General features: G+C 45.6%; 1 protein-coding gene across 2 annotated transcripts; it reads left to right on the top strand.

Moving 5' to 3' along the window:
• The first annotated feature begins 446 nt into the window (after positions 1-446).
• creb5a (cAMP responsive element binding protein 5a) lies at positions 447-16,583 on the top strand. 2 transcript variants are annotated; one of them, XM_047605351.1, is made up of 11 exons: positions 447-516; positions 2,736-2,802; positions 3,135-3,228; positions 4,853-4,962; positions 5,266-5,525; positions 8,611-8,740; positions 8,995-9,066; positions 13,945-14,319; positions 14,407-14,688; positions 14,783-14,891; positions 15,688-16,583. In XM_047605351.1, the coding sequence occupies exons 2-11, from the start codon at positions 2,749-2,751 to the stop codon at positions 15,822-15,824; spliced, it is 1,623 nt and encodes a 540-aa protein (XP_047461307.1). In that variant the 5' UTR covers positions 447-516; positions 2,736-2,748; the 3' UTR covers positions 15,825-16,583. The 2 variants fall into 2 exon arrangements, with proteins under 2 accessions (XP_047461307.1, XP_047461306.1); XM_047605350.1 differs by lacking the exon at positions 447-516 and adding an exon at positions 528-926.
• Positions 16,584-17,468: the final 885 nt, after the last annotated feature.

The following is a 17,468-nucleotide window of genomic DNA, read 5'->3' as shown; positions in this document are numbered from 1 at the left end:
TTTGTTCTTTAAAGGTTAAATATTATCGCTGTTATTTTAGGATAAAGTTACCCACTTCTCGTTTCCTCGCTTTCACGAAAACTTACATAGCTTATTTTACTCGTCAACTCGTGCTCTTTTTCACACATAAAGTCGATACAGACGCCGGGGACGTCCCGTTTCAAACGGACAGCAGAAGTGGGGAGAAAAAAAAAATGGGTCTCATCCGCCCACCCGGCCCACCAAGCCTCGTCACGTTGCCACTACGAGTGTGTCCGACTCGGTCAGTCCGTGGGCCTGGGTCCAGGTCCAGCACCACCACAGCACGCCGCCGCCGTCGTCCCCCTACCGGCCGGTGCCGTAACCCCGCCCCCCTCCCTCTCTCCGTACGGGACCGCAATGATTTAGAAGTTCAGGAATCCCACGTGACGTCACCAGGGGGTGATGTAATGCTTCTGTAAATAGATCGTATTGTAATCTCGCTCCAGTCCAACGTGGTTCCTCTCTGGAGCGCCGCTCGTCCCTCTCTGCTTGGAGGTAAGCCTCCGCTTTTACTTTCATTCACAAAACTTTCAACTCAGGCAGCACCGCTCGCACCGCTCACCACAGCTTCCCGAAACTACTTTTCCTCTAACTTTATTTGTTTATTTTTTTTACAAACAACGGCGGAAAGTTACCTTTTTTTAAAAAAAAGAAAAAAAAGCTTGGTGTCCCGGTAGAAGTCTCATCACCAAGCGGACGGAGCGTGTCTATATTTGGGGGGGTGTGACAGCCCTTCTCCGTACAGCTGTGCCGGGCTTGTTTATTGAGTTGAACAGGTTGAAAACACACGGCCGGGTCGTGTTCTTCACTGGAATATTATTATTTTCTTCTGCTGCTTTAATTTGAGCCGAACTCGATGCCGTTGTCATGATTCATCCGTCAAATATTGAAACTCTGGGATCTAAGTAAGTGAACCTGTCATACGTTTTTTTTTTTTTCAATGCGGGCATGTGTTTCCTTAAAAGTTACGCGTGTGATATTTCATTCATTTCCATTGCTGTGGTGATTATGAGTGCTGGCAATGACACAGAAGGAGGAGGAGGAGGCGGGAAAATGTGTAATTTAACTGCTCCAGATATTATTATGTTTTCGTTTTTTGTTTTGTTTTTTCTTAAGCATTAATCCGTCTTAAAATTGGCAACATGTTGTCCAGTCTGTTGTTGCCGGATTTATGCATTAAGAATGACGTCATTGTGCATTGATGTAACCCCTCTGACAGAAGGCTTTTTTTTTTTTTTTTTTGCTGCAAATGTGCTGAGTCTGCTAATCTTGAACAAGCACTAGCTGAATGGGGCATAGAGAGGGGAAACTGTCAAATAAACTGCTGGAAACATTTATTTGTTTATGAAATATCAGATTATGTAACAACACTGTAAATTCTGCAAGTTGTAGCCTGTAGTTATGTAAACTGCACAAATGTGATACCCTGTGTCCTTTTTTTTTCTTTCTTAAATTACCCAGATTAATTACTTAATCTCTCTGTAGTTGCGGCTTTGTGTGCGCCCTGCTTGCCGGTGTCATTTTGTAACACATAAAACTCACAAACACACACCTATGAAGTCACCTTGCCGAGGGCTGGAAAATGGGGGCCGTGGCAGGTTCAAACCTGTCAGGCCTAAAGTGCGGCCCTCCCTCTGCTGCCTCCCACCCTCATTCCTTCTCTCTTCCATTCATTGTATCCTCCTCCTTCTTTCTCTCCCTCTGTCTCCCTCTCTCTCTCTCTCTCACACACACACATTCCCACTTACCCTTTCCGTTGCGCTCTCCATCACCCATAGTGCCGCTGTCCTCCACCTCCCTCCACGCACACTTTCCATTTCTTATGGAAGCTTGTGCTTTTGGCCCTCCTCTCTTCAGCTCTCACACTTTCCCATAACATTTTAATGTCTCATCAAGTGCATACCCGCGAATGCGCTTTCTCGTCATCGTCTCTGCACAGCGCTAATATTTCTCACCTTCTTCCCCGCTGGAAGATAAAAACTCGAGGCAGGGCCTGACCTGTTGACCTGTGGGTCTTCTCCCAGGGAAGCCTGAGGCCAGGGAGTTGAAGGCTTTCTTCTTTAGCTCTCCAATAAGTAGTAATTACCCCCCCATCAGTGGCTTAATATCTCCCACAGTGGAGGGGCCCGGGTCAAGCCTGGGTTAGCGCTACGAGCTGGTTTATTATTGCTCTCCATTGTGCATGTATGCGGATATTTTTATCCTACGATGACTCGTTGTCAGACACAAGAGTTCATCCTTTCATCACGCCGGCATTACCAACCGATGCCCGGATGAAAGCCTAATTGCAGGCTAAAACAATTGCACTACTCTTAGCACCACGCTGCCCAAAGTAAGACTTTGATGCCGTTCTGGTGCTTACGTGTTATTAGTAATGAGTAATGAAAGGCTGCAAATAAAAACACGAGCAGCTTGTACGCATTATAGCACTTGTCCTAATAAAAACGAATACCTCCCGTAGCCATGCACTCCCGCTGGCACCAAAGGGATCATTTTCCTCCAGATAATGTTGTGTCTCAGGGTGGAACATCCATCATCTCTGGCAACTGTCTCATTACGCGCAGCTTCCACAATAAAGGCCTCATAATAAGCGCGCAGAGTGTGTGACTCGTTGTGTCGGTAATATAAAGCAGGGACCTCGGAGCTGCCTGTTGAATGAACTCATCTGAACCAGTAGGGTTGGAAGTTAATTTGCTCCTCTTCTGTTTGTGCAGGCTTGTGTATGACATGAATGACAAACAGGACAGGCCTTATGTGTGCGGCGCCCCAGGCTGCTCTCAGGTCAGTTGGATGTGGTAGTATGAGAGCTGTGGTGTTGAAACGTATGACATTTTAATTAAAATGCTGGAATGTTGCAGTAAAGTAAGAATGGCATTACTTTTTAATGTGGAAATCATATATGTGTTCAATATGCATTGGTATGATGTGAAGAGCTGATGAGTGAACATGTTTGGATTCATTTATCATCCTTTATCAAGTGCTAAATATTCTCAGAAGACTAAGACCATTGTGACTGATAAGCTAGCGATCAGCTGATTTAACTGAGCAGCCCAACCCGTGTGTCACCCAGCAGCACTCACCTCCTCGTGTCTTTTTCACTCTGTGTGCTGCAGCGCTTCCAGTTAGAGGAGCACCTGATCATCCACAGACACAAGCATGAGATGACCCTCAAGTTCTCCTCCATAAAGACGGACCCAGCTTTTACAGGTGAGTGAGTGAAACGAAAATCATTTCTTTTCTCAGCATTTTTTTCTTTGTTTGTGCCTGTGTTTTTGACAAACCTGCACCAACACTTTACTTTCAATTAGCTGGTCCGCCCTCTTTATCTCCCCTCCATCTTCCCTCAACCACATCGTCTTCCCTTCGCTCCATGCAGTTTATGTCATTGGGTTTGGTCGTCGTCTGGCAGCACGTGTGCGTGCACTGACCCCTTTTCGGGGTCAGCGCTCGATGAAAAAATGATGACGATATGTTATACAGTAAGAAATCAGATAACCTCGATACAGGCTTCCTTCACTCAGATAGTCTGCACCGTGAAACAGAGCTGCTCGCGTTGCAGCACGTACAGTGTACTCCATCAGATTAGGTCAAACACACAGATAAGTGGTTTAAACAACACAGAGAGGAGGTGCGCACGGGTCGGCAACGTTTCTCTTTTTATTTAGACAACAGGCAAATGAAGCGTACTAAGCTCTAAAGGGACTTGATTTTTTTTTATCAAATGCAGTCATAATTCACTTTAACTGTGAGTCAGCACTGCAATATCACATGAGGGTTGAGCTTAATTGATGAATCAAACAATAATGAAAAATGACCTGTAAATTTTTTTTCCATGTCCAACTGAGCGACAGAACCATAAAGAAATCAATTTTTTATGTAAGAAGAAAGCAAATTTTGCTTTACATTTCAGCTAGACCTAACGTTGGATTTTCGATGTGGTGACTCATTTTTAACGGATCATCATCTGCTCCATGAATCATCAAGTACTAACTATAAAGCGTGCTCTTTTTTTCAGCTGTTTGTAGATTCCCCATCTTCTCCCTGTGCATTTCATGTTTAATTTTCCCTAAAAGTGAACAAATAAGGCGGCAATCATGTTCAAGGGACTTTCTAAATCAAATATAATATAATTTCCCAGTGGTTTATGGGTAATTTAATGAAGTCTTGTGTGCGTCCATACTCTGATTTAGAGTCAATACAACATATGAAGAAGAAGAATTTGTTTTAAAAAAATCACAATCAATTAACAGCCGAACCTCGTGTGCACTGAGTGTATGTGACATTAACACTCACTCATGTGTTAAATGAAACAACTTTAGAGGTAAAACAAACGACCCTGTGGCCATTCATGACGTACAGTATTTTTGCATCGGTAAACTAACATGAAAGCCCCTGAACTGCATGATGCACATGAAAAGTAACCGCACTCGAGCCCTAACCGCAGAGATCAAAACGCCGCCACAGGACCACGTCTGCGGCCACAGCGACAGCTGTCTGTCTGGATGTAAACACCAGCGTGTGATCGAACCTCCGCAGACTCTCTCTCTCTCTCCTCGCGCCTCCATCCTGCAGGCCGTCACGCCTCCTGCAGGAAATCTCATGTCAAAACAAAAAACCCGGCTGACCCTTGACCCCTGCATGTTTAGACGGCTCAGAGAGGCAGACTGATGTTATCAGACAAAGAGACAGAGGAGCTCGGCTGAGAGGAGACTTGTTTCTCCGCCACAGTTAGTGCAGAAAGCAAATGAGCTCAAACCTCGGAAGCCGCTCCATACATTTCTGCTGAATACTAAAATCTGTTTTTGTGTCCATTTTCATGGGATGTTTTCAGACCAGACTCCAACGCCGACGAGATTTTTGCAGAACTGTGAAGAGGTTGGTCTGTTCAAGGAGATAGAGGAAGAGTTTCTTCAAGCACAAGAAGAGGAACAGAACAAGCAGGTAACTTTTGACTGAAGTGAACGGAGAGAGGGACGCACTGCAGGTGTGTGCTGCTCGTCGGGTTGGTGTTTTGAATGACACTTGTTTGCTGAGGGGGAGAAAAGCAGTCAGTCCCAGCTCGACAACCGCAGATATCTGACCTGCTGCAGGAAAGATACACCGGGCGATCACGTTGTACCCTGTAAATTAAACAGCTAGTCATCAAACACACAAACAAACGCAGGCACGCACACACACACATCACTGTGGCCATCACGTCGTACCGTGTGTTGCACGTGTGACCGCTCTCGCTTCTCTCTGCAGACGCTCTCTCAGAATGGGCCGTCCTGTATGAACCAGCACCCGCTCAAACCCCAGCTTCAGCTCCAGCACCCGCCGCCCCAGCCTCAGCACCCACATCCCCAGCCTCCGCTGCACCATCCTCAGACCCATGCCCTGCACCACCCCCAGGCCCACGGCCCCATGATGGCCCCCAGCTGCAGCCTGGCTGCCCAGCAAGCTCTGTCCTCCTCTGAGTCCGGATCAGTCATCACACAGGCTCCTTCCACCTTAACACACTCAGGGTGAGTGCACACTACACAATTAATCCATTCACTCACGCAGCAATTTTTCCTCACATTTCTCTCATTCTCCCTTCTACTCCATCACCGATCCCATTTCGAACGTGTCATAACTCGTTCTGCCGGGCACAGACTGGCATTTCCTCCTGTGTAATTCATCACTGCATTAATGAACTGAGACAGAGAAGGAAAACGAATCAAACGTCAGTTTACTGAGAGAACAAAGTCACGGCAAATGAGACAGAGAACCGCCGCATGACACCCACTCAGTCCCACTGACTCTACCCACCCCACCACCCGGCTACCGCCTCTGTTGTGTCTGCGGAGGCTCACAAGCAGACTGGAGTCTCTCAGCGCCCGGGCCGCTTCCATGGCTCCCTGGTTATCACCCGGTGCAACAGACAGATTAGAGGAGTTCCTGGCTTTCATCTGACCAGCTCCCAGCAGCTACTCCCACTCTTCCTGACAGCTCGGCCGCAGATTTGTGAAACTCAGCAGACTCTCACAGTTTATGATAAGATACTGCAGAGTTAATGAAACGTTCCGCTATTATACTCGCATCGCACAGCCTGATAAGAGGATATTAGTTTTTCGTTTTAGCCGTGTCAACCGTGCCTACAGAGTAATATTACTAAAGGGCTTCAGGGAGTCAAAGCAGTAATGTTGTGAATGAGAATACAAGCAGCGCTTCAGCTGCATAAAAACCAATGTCACACACACTGGCAAAAATCACACAACACAACACACACAAAAATGTTTGCACTTGACTGCTAATGTTTGTAGAATTGTCATTTTCACTTATTACCATGTGTAGATCATTTCCTAAATTAAAAAACAAATGAAACTTTATGCATCATTATATTACTATATTATTCTGATTATTATTTTTTTTTCCAAACACGTCCACCTAAAGCTATTTTGCGATCGTACTCTTCGCAGCTGTACGCAGATAGTTTCAGGTTTAGGTGCCAAAGTTTTGACACATCCAAGGCTGAGTTTTCTCCTCCGTTCCCCAAACAAAGAAGCTGAATGGGAGTTTAATCTGTGGCGTTCCCATCATTTAAAAAGCTGAACAGCAACATTTCTTAGCAAAGTATCCGCCTAACACTCCGGGTTATACACAGAATACACGGCCAACTGTTTGTGTTTGAGGGACTATCCACACTTCCAGAGGGATCTGAGCCTTAGTTTTATGTTTTCTTGAGATGGTTTGATTTCTCATTTACTGACCTTACAGAGGCAACACTAGCACTATATGTTGGCAACGACGGGACTAAGATTGCTGTACCTACAAAGTCTGATATTTCTGTCCTTTTTAGAGCACAAAGGCATTGATTTGAGGAACATGTTCACGGTCACTGTTACATTCATGGCTTTGGTCTTATTGTTATATCTTATTATCGGGGAGTAGATGGTCAGCATATTGGCCACCAGGACTCATCACACGTAAATCCCACGAACTGAAAACTCTTCTGGGGGAAGGAAACGTGGACAGTAAGCAGAAAACACGTGAAAGACGTCTATTGTAGTACGTGCCTTGTTCGTTTTGGCACCAGCGCGCCACGCCGCTCTTATTCCGACGTCAGAATTTAAAAGCCTTCTGACCTCCCATCAGCTGTCCTACATGTGATTTCTCCTTGCAACACATACTGTAGATAAACAAAGCCTCTGCCACATCTCTGCAGTTGATTAGATGAGTCAAGGTACCAGAAGTAAGCCAGTGACATAATAAGCTCCAAACATCTGTCCAGGCCCAGACGGGACATGACAGGACAGTGTGGAGAGAGCTGACAGTCGATTATGGCACGGCAAATCAGTGCCAGCTGAATCCAGACAGCATGTTAGTGAGTGAAACCCGCTAAGTGTTACTAAATGAACCGTGGATCGAGTGTCTGGCTGTTTCCACCAGTGTTTACTGCCGGTTTCCATAGCGACCTGGTTTTCTGAGAGTCTGGCTGTTGGCCGGGCCAGACTGTTGTGGTTACGTTCGGAAATGCTGTTTTGGTTTGTCTGTACTTTGTTGTGCGGAGAAAAGGGGGTCGCATACCCCGGATTCAGTGATGACATCATTGGCGATGACCTCAGCGCGGCCGCGGAGGCCCACGCGGCCCGACTGGCCCCGAGCCAGAGCAGTTAGGTCAGCACATGGCACCCCGGGTCTCTGCATCTCCCCCGCTGTGATTCCTGAGCTTCTCTCCTCCCTCTCAAGCTGTCACGTTTCTTTTCCACGTCTTTTTCTTTTTCTTCATCTCATCATTTTTTCCATTGTCGTCTCTTCACCTCAAACTCAGTTTTACTCGCGCACAGTCTTGCGCTGATCATTTGACCGCACAGTAAATGATTGTTGTTTCTCACAGATTGCCCAACAGCATATTTCCTCGCTTATTTTATAGCGTTCGTCTCTGCCAATGTTTCGACACATCCAAAGCTGAGATATCTCCTCCACTCCAAAACAATGGGAAGTAGATAGAGAGGCTCACTGCATTTTTTAAAAAAAGCCTTTTCCAGCGTGGCTAATATTATAGAAAACAGAAGAAGCTGTTAACATTTTATAGGGACTATTTCCTCTGTAAAAAGTAGTTCCTGTGAAATCTGTGAAGGCTCTGGATGTTTTAAAGATTGTTTCTAAAAAGACACATGTTACAACAACTGTTTCTTTTATATTCCTCTTCTTATCTTGCTCTTTTCAGAAAGAAATATTAGCCCTTGCAACTCCGGCGCCAATATCTCAGTTAACTACTCTGTCACTGTTGTACTTTTATCCAACTTTTCCATCACTCAAACCTGAAAACAGCATAGCTAGATACACTCGAGGGCAACTGAGGAAATATGTTTTTTTGTTTGTAATTTTGGATGAACCATCCAAAAATAAAAAGTCAGTCAGCTTTTTTTTTCTTTTTCTTTTTTTTTTTTTTATCCATTTGCACTTTCTGCATTTTTTTACACAGCCTCACCTACATCTGCCATTAAAACCCCATCTATAAATGTTTCAACTCGCACCTCCCTCTGAACCCGGATTAGTGAAACTTTAGCCGTGCGTAGCTCTTTGGCGTGACCCGTTCCTCTCCGTCTCTGCCACTGACCACAGGCCGGTTCCTGGGCCGCTGTCTTGCCTCCACCACATGAACAGGAACAGACACAGACAACCTCTGCCAGCCTCCTTACCTGGCACCCTGCCAGACCCCGCCATGCAAGGGGCATCTGCTCAGCACATGACGGTGAGTATGAGAGGCGGAGTCTGTCGTGGCTCGGACTCACACACATTTAGACATGTATGATTCATAGACGCAGGTATGGTGGCCAAAGTGGTCAAGAACCCCAAGTCAGAAATATTCATGGTCGACAGGAAAATTCACTTCTCTCTTGCGGATGAATTAATGAAACCGCAGATGGATGTGACCTTGTGGGGAACTCTGTATACCTTTTTCACAACTGAAAGGTTATTTTTCTAAATCGCACTTTTCTTCTTCAGGTGGAGAAGCAGATGTCTTGTGTAATGGGTATACCAGCTCCTGTACACAACCCCTCCTGTTCCTCACCTCAGGTACTAACCAGCCCTTTTCTCTTTGGTTGTGTGGATCATTACTTTGGCAATAACATTTTTATTGAGTGTGTACCTGCGCTTGGCTTGGCTGTGTCGAGACAAGACAAGACGTTCTGGTCCAAAAAGTTGTACTGCAAAACACACAGCAAAGAACGCAGCCTACGGCTAACTAGCACGCACATTCTGTGCTCCGTGAGAGGAAATAACTCTCCATACCAGCAGGTGGCAGTACTCTGTATTCGAATAGGACATCTACAATCGAATATCGGCTATATGAGGTTGAATATTTTTGCTTTCTAGCAAAGCATTAGATGGAAAGACTGATATCATTCTTATGTTTCCTGTGGTTTAGCTGCTAAGCTTAGCTCAGCTTAGCTTAGCTTAGCTTAGCACAAATACTGGAACCAGTGTGAAACAGCTAGCCCAGTCGAGTTTGCGGTGGAAACAGTGATAAATATTTCCAGAGTTTGTGCTGAGCTAAGCTTCAGCTTTACGTTTGCCTTCTATTCATATAAGAAGTGGTATCATCTTCTCCTTTGACTCCCCCGCTAGAAAGCAACTCTGTCATTTCCATCGATATTTGACTGATCTCATCTCTGCCCTAAAATTAAAGTGGATTTGAACGGCAGCATCAGAGGCGCTGGCAAAAAGAAAATATCCAGCCGACTTCCCAAAGCGATTTAATGCTTTATGGAGTCAAACCCAAACAGTGAAATGCATCCGTGAGCATGCAGGATGTAGGATACTTTAGCAGATTACGCAAAATTATTTTTTCAGTGAAGATCCTACGAGTGGCAAACTGATATATTAGTTGAGCAACACTAAAACACGCCCGGCCTCACCTTCTGCCTTGGGCTTCTTCCCTTCTAATCAGAATAGACAGGAAGCAGAGTGTAACTCTACACTCGAACACACGCAGACACAGAGGCCTGGACCACAGGAAGTCACAATGTTCATGCTCTCCTTCACTCCCTGGGTTGTTTTATTTTCCTTGTATCGAATCTCTCCCCTTGTAAATTTTACATTTCCTCTTTCTAGGCGCATGTAGCATGAATTGTTAAATCCGTGTGTGCTATCAAGGGCAGCTTCACAGGGAAAACTGTGAAATTGCTTTCTCTGTATCTCCCTCTTTCTCTCTCGCACACACGCGCGCGCACACACACACACACACGGGTTATGACTTCTTGTCACAGAGCTTGTACATAGAGTGGAAAATGAAAAGGTTTCAGATTGCAGAGCCACTCAGGTCGCAGGTTCAAATATGAAGCTCTCATTTCTCCCTCTCCACCACTCACACATTTATTCCTCTATGTTTGTGAGGAGACTCACTGACATGATACACACTGTATCTCTTACCTTAAAAAGTATAAGGACTAAATGTATAACCATAACCTTGACTGTGATCTAAACAACTATAACTTAAGTGAATCCACTCCAGGTCACAATTTAGATTTTATGCTTCTTTTTTTCGACTCCACTACAGAATATTTCTGATTTATATGACTGTCGTTACTTTACAGAAGATGTAAACGCGGCCTACAGCTAAATTATTCGATAACGTGACACAAAATAGCGATTAAAAGAGATTTCATTCGTGTGAAATTAGCCTGCCGGTTGCTAGGATGTAATGAGGTGTGTTCTGTGTACGTTGGGTGCTGCTGGTTGCCAGGAGCAGCGGTGGTATATCGAGAAATAATCACAGCTGAATATTGGTGACCGACCAATCAGAGTCGAGCGTTCGAGAGGGACGTGTTGTAATGAATTATATAAAATATCCTATCGCTACAAGACAAATGAAGCCACTTGACAGTTTATAAAATGTATAAAACGAGCTCTGCCTACTACTTAATATTTATATACTCGGTAATATATTAAGTAATAAGCCAATTGTGTAACACATAAAAATAGCACACTGACCTTACGGTGCCTTATGATTTTTTTCCACTCTGATAATGCCTTCATATCTTTATGTATGAGGTTTGAAATGCATGAATGAGTCTTTCCAAGTCTGTATTATTGCTTTTACTTTTATAAAGCTCGTCTTTCATCACTGCCTTAAGCCCAGTCTTAACCTTCAAACGGCCCTATAAAAGAATGCCGGGTGTATGTCAGGACGGACCAAATGTCACACCGCCGTCTAAACCCGACGTCGGCCCTCAGAAAAATAGACACACACGCCACAGGCTCCTTCTCCAGACTTATTTAATTGTAACTTAGCGCTCGGAGGCTTTTTGTACGTTGCCTTTTCAAGGTGTGAAACAGGACCCTGCCTCTTTAAAGCCACAGAGGGTCTATTAACGTGCCTCTGCTGTACAGTAACGCCGCACTCCGCTCAAGTGGAAAAGTAAACATTTGACAAGTGGATCAGTGTTTCATGTACAGTTTCTGCGTCTTCATTCACTGATCCCTCCAGACAGAAATATCAACGTGGTGTGTCATCCGGGCCAAGGAGACTCATGATGTAATCGCCAGCCCCGGAGTCGGGGTGTTTCTATGTAGTAAACAGAGCTGAAACACTCGTGTCCCGTCCTGTTCTGTGCGTGTGTGCAGTTGTGCATGTGTGTGTGAGTTTGACGGGCAGCCTGACTGGCTGGTAAAGCTGGCACAGACAGCGCAGTGACCTCATCCTTGGCACCGGCTAAATGTGCTCCCTTTTTTTTTCTTTTTTTTTTTCTCTCTCACCGCTGAATGCTGAAGAGAGAGAGAGAGGGAGGGAGAAAAAAAATCCGCCTCTCCTCTTAAAGAAATATTGTGTAACAGGGAGCAGATAGCAATATTGCTGGGGGTGGGGGGTGATGTCATGCTCCAAACATGACCTCTCCCTCTCTCACTTTCCTCTGCTGAGTGTAGGAGAAAGGTGAGATGAGGTTTAATTTAGCCCGTACAGTGTGTTTAGTCAGATGATACGCGGGAATGATAAAGTGTGAAGGTATCAAGCTGCAGACGGCAGCATTTATTGGAACACTTTATCCGCCTTATCAACGGCCCCCTTCACAGATATGGGTCGTCAGGAGAAGCGGCAGCGACGGAACAAAGTGGAGGCTTTTCACTCAGGGCAGTTTACATTTTGAGACATTTCATGTCACAGAGGTTTGGGACTAGGGGTGGCGTGTGGGAAAGGGCTACCTGGGTTTGTGGGCTTGTTGGACCTGAGATGACGGTCGCTGATTTAGCTGGGGTTAGGGCTCAAACTCACCACCCCCACTGGAAGAGAGATAAAAAATATTTCAATCACATGACCCTTGTGGAGCGGTTTAGTTTAACAGAGTCTACTTAGTTGAAGGTTCAATAAAACTCTGACTAAACTTGTGTTTCGTATAAGGAAACAGACTTTTCTAGCATGTATTTAAACTGAATTTGCTCTACAAATCTAACCGTATCATCCTACGCAATATCCACATTAACTGCACTTACTTGGGGAGGACTGAATTCCTCTGGTATACACTCTCCAGTTTTCTCCAGTTGAGATTCTCAGCCATACAGGTCATGGAATATATCTCGGTGTTTTAAACAAAGTAAGTAGACTCACTTGGCAACTGTCACCCAGAAGGCTTCTATGGTTCTAGTCTGTTTTTCAGCCGTCGCCCCGGAGGATTCTGCAGTTGTACGAGCGCGAGAAACCTTTTTTTTTTCGCGAGCGTAGAGGAAATACAGACCAGAGCTGGACTTTTGGTCTGATGAGGTGAAAAACACAAGTAAAAAAAAAATACAAACTTTTTAATGAGCGGGTGAGACTGAAACTGAAAAATGTGGGGGGAAAAAACTAGGACGGAAGGAGCTTTTTGGATGAGAGGAGAATCCTTTCCGCGGTTTATTGGAAAGTCTAAACTTCTGCTACACGTATACATGTATATATATATATATATATATAGTTTCAACGCAGCCCTTTCGATATGACTGGAAACCATTTAGTCTAAAAAGGTCTAAAAGGACTAAAAGTCTACATAATACAATTTACAGTAGAAGTTTAAAATAATATTTGGGTATTTACCATTATTTATTATCTCTATTTGCTTAATTTGGCCTCACTATGTATGTTATTGGCTTTTCTTTTCAGTGGTACAGGCTGATATCTCCGGTGTCATTGCCCTCCTAAGTAACAGACATACTGTAAATTTGCCTTTTAGGGAAATGTCTGATGAATTGGTTTTAAGTGGGGAGTAGTTAATTCTCATCAGTGGAATATCTATCTAATAATATATCCTGCAGAACTTAATCCCAATTCATCCGATGAAATTAGCTTGTCTCCCATCCGTCCATTGCTCTTAAGCAACTAAATATTACCCGTAAAACATAAAAGAAAGCGGTGGTTATGGCGGATTTAAAACTGCTCGTCTGTCTCTCTGCGTTGGCTTTGCGCATTTTCCTCTCTGAAGTTACTTCGGCCTCCTCCCACGGTCTAAAAACATGCGAGCTAGGTCAGATGGCGGTTCTAAACTGGAGCATGACAACAAATATTTGACCATTTATGTGTTTCCACTGTGATGACTGAATATCTGCCCGGGCTGCACTGTGACTCTGGGACAGACACCGCCCCCGTGAGCCTGAAGTATAAAACAAGTGGATGAAGCTCATTGTCACTAGGGTCTTGGCCCTAGTTCTCAACTTGTATGGGCTATGTAGTTCATACCAGGTTCACAAAACACTGAGCTGTCATATGAGATGTCAGGTACTGAAGCTCAGATGAGGCCCGGTGCGCTTATCTCTCTTGTCATGCGCACATCTGTCTCTGTGACCTATGTAACTAAGAACTATTTGCTCACTGTAATGTGTATTCTAAACACTGTGCTCCGATATTACTTGGATACTCTACACAGCCGCAACACGTGCAGTAGATGTTAAACGTCTTCCTTTTGTTCACCACCTGCGTCCTCTCAGAGAAACAAACAGACGATGGGTCACCATTACCAGCAGCACCACCCGGGAATGGCCGCCATCAACAACCCCGCCACATCCATGGGTCACATGATGGAGATGATGTCGCAGCGCCACCAGGCGCCCCCCCTTCAGCAGCAGCAGCAGCACCAGCACCCTCACCAGCATCACCATCATCCTCATCACCCGCAGCTTCCGGCGCCGCCCCTCACCTACCAACAGCGATGTCACGCTCCCCCTCCGCAGCACCTGGGCGGCGCCCGCGGCCACCAGCTTCACCAGGCGGGGAACGTGCCGCACGCTCAGGCTCACCAGTCGCCGCCTTCACACTTGCACCAGGGCTCGCCGCCCGCGCCCGCCCTCTCCGGCCCTCCGCAGGTAAAAATGCATTCTGCTGAAAGATCATTTCAATATGTGGTTCAGTTAGGACCACTTGAAAACTTTGTGTGTGTTTTTTGTCTGCAGTTGTCGCCAGTTGCACAGCAGATGCAGGCCTCCCACTCTCAGCACGCATCACTACAGGGTGGCAGTAGCTGCAGCAGCAGCAGTGGAGGAGGGGAGGGCGGAGGCGGCGGAAGCGGCGGCCGCCGCAGACGGACGGCGGAGCAGGACCCGGACGAGCGGAGGCAGAAGTTCCTCGAGCGCAACCGGGCCGCGGCCACCCGCTGCCGACAGAAGAGGAAGCTGTGGGTGTCGTCGCTGGAGAAGAAAGCCGAGGAGCTGACGCACACGAACCTGCAGCTACAGGTGGGACACGCTCTGTAAACACACACACACAAGTACAGCACAGCAACGCCATGCACACTCCAGGGATGCTTATCACCTGTCTGCGTGTTCCCAGAACGAGGTGACGTCGCTGAGGTCGGAGGTGGGTCAGCTGAAGCAGATTCTGCTCACCCACAAGGACTGTCCCGTCACTGCTCGGCAGAGAGAGGCACAGGGGTACCCCAGTGAGTAAAAGCCCCCCACCCTGCACCTCTGTCTAGAAATCTCACCAGCTTATCAAGGTGTCACCTCCATCCACCACTGAGGGTAAAACTCAGACACATTAAACCTTATCGAATGTGCACACAAAGGAATGCCCCATGGTTACACGATGTCTTGCATTGACAAAGCGACCCCGTACACACGCCGGGACCTTAAAATGTTTCTTACAAAGAACAACTAAAGGGCGCTCAAGAGTATAAAAAAAAAAACTACTTTAAATCCCACAAATATTAGCGATGCACTTTTATTCCTAAGGAGAGTCAATCAGGGGAACGCACTGCACTCTTACCTCTCCAGTTAAAGGAATATCTTACCCCAGCATTTGTCATATTGTTTCAATGAACCAGACCTTGATGGTATATATTGCGTGAAGCCAACAAAGAACAAGATGCAAACCATGCCAATCTTGCACTCCAGGCAGGCTAAGGCTGAAGCTCAGCAGTGACTGAAACGAGAGATATTTAAACAAATACTGCACCCTGTGGCCTAAACAAAAATCACCAGCTTCAGAGAACAAAAAAAAAGGATGCAATGTTGACATGTGTTGCGTCCGTATATTTTTACCGATGTCTTTTTACATGTATGTACAGTATTCGATTGTTAAAATAAAAGAGATATTTTCATTTAATCGGAACTGCAGTGGGTTTTTTATTCCTCTGTTAAAGACGCGAAGTGAACCCCCGCCCCGAAAAACCCCCACTCCCCACAACGGACAGTCCGCGCATTATAAGTGACTTTGACAGCTGTCTCTGTGTCCAGCTGCAGGCGTGAGCCCAGGAGGAAGTCCCACTCCTGTAGTCCCTGGGTCTCATCTGCAAGCCATCCAACACAACAGCGTCTCCACCTCCTCGGCAGCTGGAGGCGACACAGGGCACGACCCCCAGCCCGGACGCTAGCCCTCGCCGTATAAACGAAACGCTGCGTAGGCCGATGTGATGTGAGGGATTTGTTCAAGGTTGTTGTCAGATGTTCTGGTTTGGGGAGGGGCCAGAAGCTCGTACTCAGAGATAACCTGCAGTTTCGTTTTCTATAACAGGTGCAAAAATGACCCTTTCTTGGAGCCTTGTTAAAAAAACTGTGATGGTTACTTGGCAACTGGATCCTGTGTTTATTCAGAAAACGTCTGTTTCTGTGTACATCAGTCTAACCATTGCCTGGTGCCCACTGGCCATGCCCAGATGCAGTCATAACACACCTTGCTCTCATTGTTTGCTCTTATACTTTGCACTAATTTTAAAAAAAAAAACAAAGCCTATGTAGTGGTATATATTTCTAACAGAGCGGCAGCTAGTGCGCGCCGCATTGCCTTTTCTCTGCAGCAGAGGCAGCTTGTCATAAATAATACAACTGTGTTTGTTCGTTTTTGTTTATGACAGAAATGCATTATTTTGACATTTCAGATTTCCTAGTGTTGTAAATAATAAGTCGGTCAGGCCCGCGGCCGGGTTTGGAAAGCCATTTAAAAACATTGATTGTACAGTATGACACGGCACTTTTGTAATAGCTACAACTGCCCTGAGTAATTAAGGAACCGTAAGCTGCACCTCGTGTGTCAGTTTAATTTACACTTAGACGACACTTTTTGTACTGTAAAGATGTTGACAATCGCTGTAAATCTAATGCAAAAAAAATAAATAAAAACACTTATTCTGGTACCTTCTTGTGAGTTTTATATCCTTTTATGGCATAAAATATGTCTGATTTTTAGTTTAGGTGTTAAACTTCTGGCTTTAAGCAATGAAAATATGGCCATCAGTTAGATTGTGGATATACAGTGTGGTCTAGTCTGCCATCTAGTGGCTGATTTTGTTAGTGGTGGATAAGTGGAGCAGTCAGTACAGTAGAGCATGTTCTACTTTTGGTCTAACCACAACACAGATGTATACACACTGATCAGTCACAGAAAACCACTGACAGGAGAAGTAAATAACGTCGAACATCTTGCAACAATACAAAGATCTGCTGAGGAGCTTTCACGTGGATGTTAGACATGTACCACCCGCATAGACCAGACCAGCCTGCCCCCCCACCCCCGACCCTACAGCAGTGACGCTCCTGGACGGCAGCAGCCATCCCCGGCAGGACACAAAATAACGACAGCAGCGCAAGGTGATGACCTGGCCTCCAGGTTCATTACATCCCAAAACGTTTGAGTATCTGTGGGATGCACTGGAGCAAACCTGATCCACAGAGGACCCTCCCGTCAACCCATAGCACCCAAAGACCCCCACCACAGGACACCCTTAGAAGACCCATGTCCATTCTCTGATGAGTCACAGCTGTTATTAGGAAGGTGGTCATAATGTTATGCCTGGTACATTTTTTTAAGGGCAGGATATTTCTTTATTTCTACATTTCCTTGTGAAAAGCTTTAATCTGTGAAGTGTTTGTCTGGTGATGCTGAAATAGTTTGTGTGCCTGTGTGTGTGAGACTTGGCCTACATGTGGGACGCACTCCACCCTGTTGACTCCAACAAAGGGGCTGCTTAACTATTGCCAGACCTCATCTTGACATGAATGCAAAACAAGTACTTTTCCAT

Source organism: Mugil cephalus, chromosome 14, assembly GCF_022458985.1.
Source record: "Mugil cephalus isolate CIBA_MC_2020 chromosome 14, CIBA_Mcephalus_1.1, whole genome shotgun sequence".
NCBI lineage: Eukaryota > Metazoa > Chordata > Actinopteri > Mugiliformes > Mugilidae > Mugil > Mugil cephalus.
Note: the sequence above shows the minus strand (reverse complement) of the source record. Positions and strands in the feature narration are given on the sequence as shown.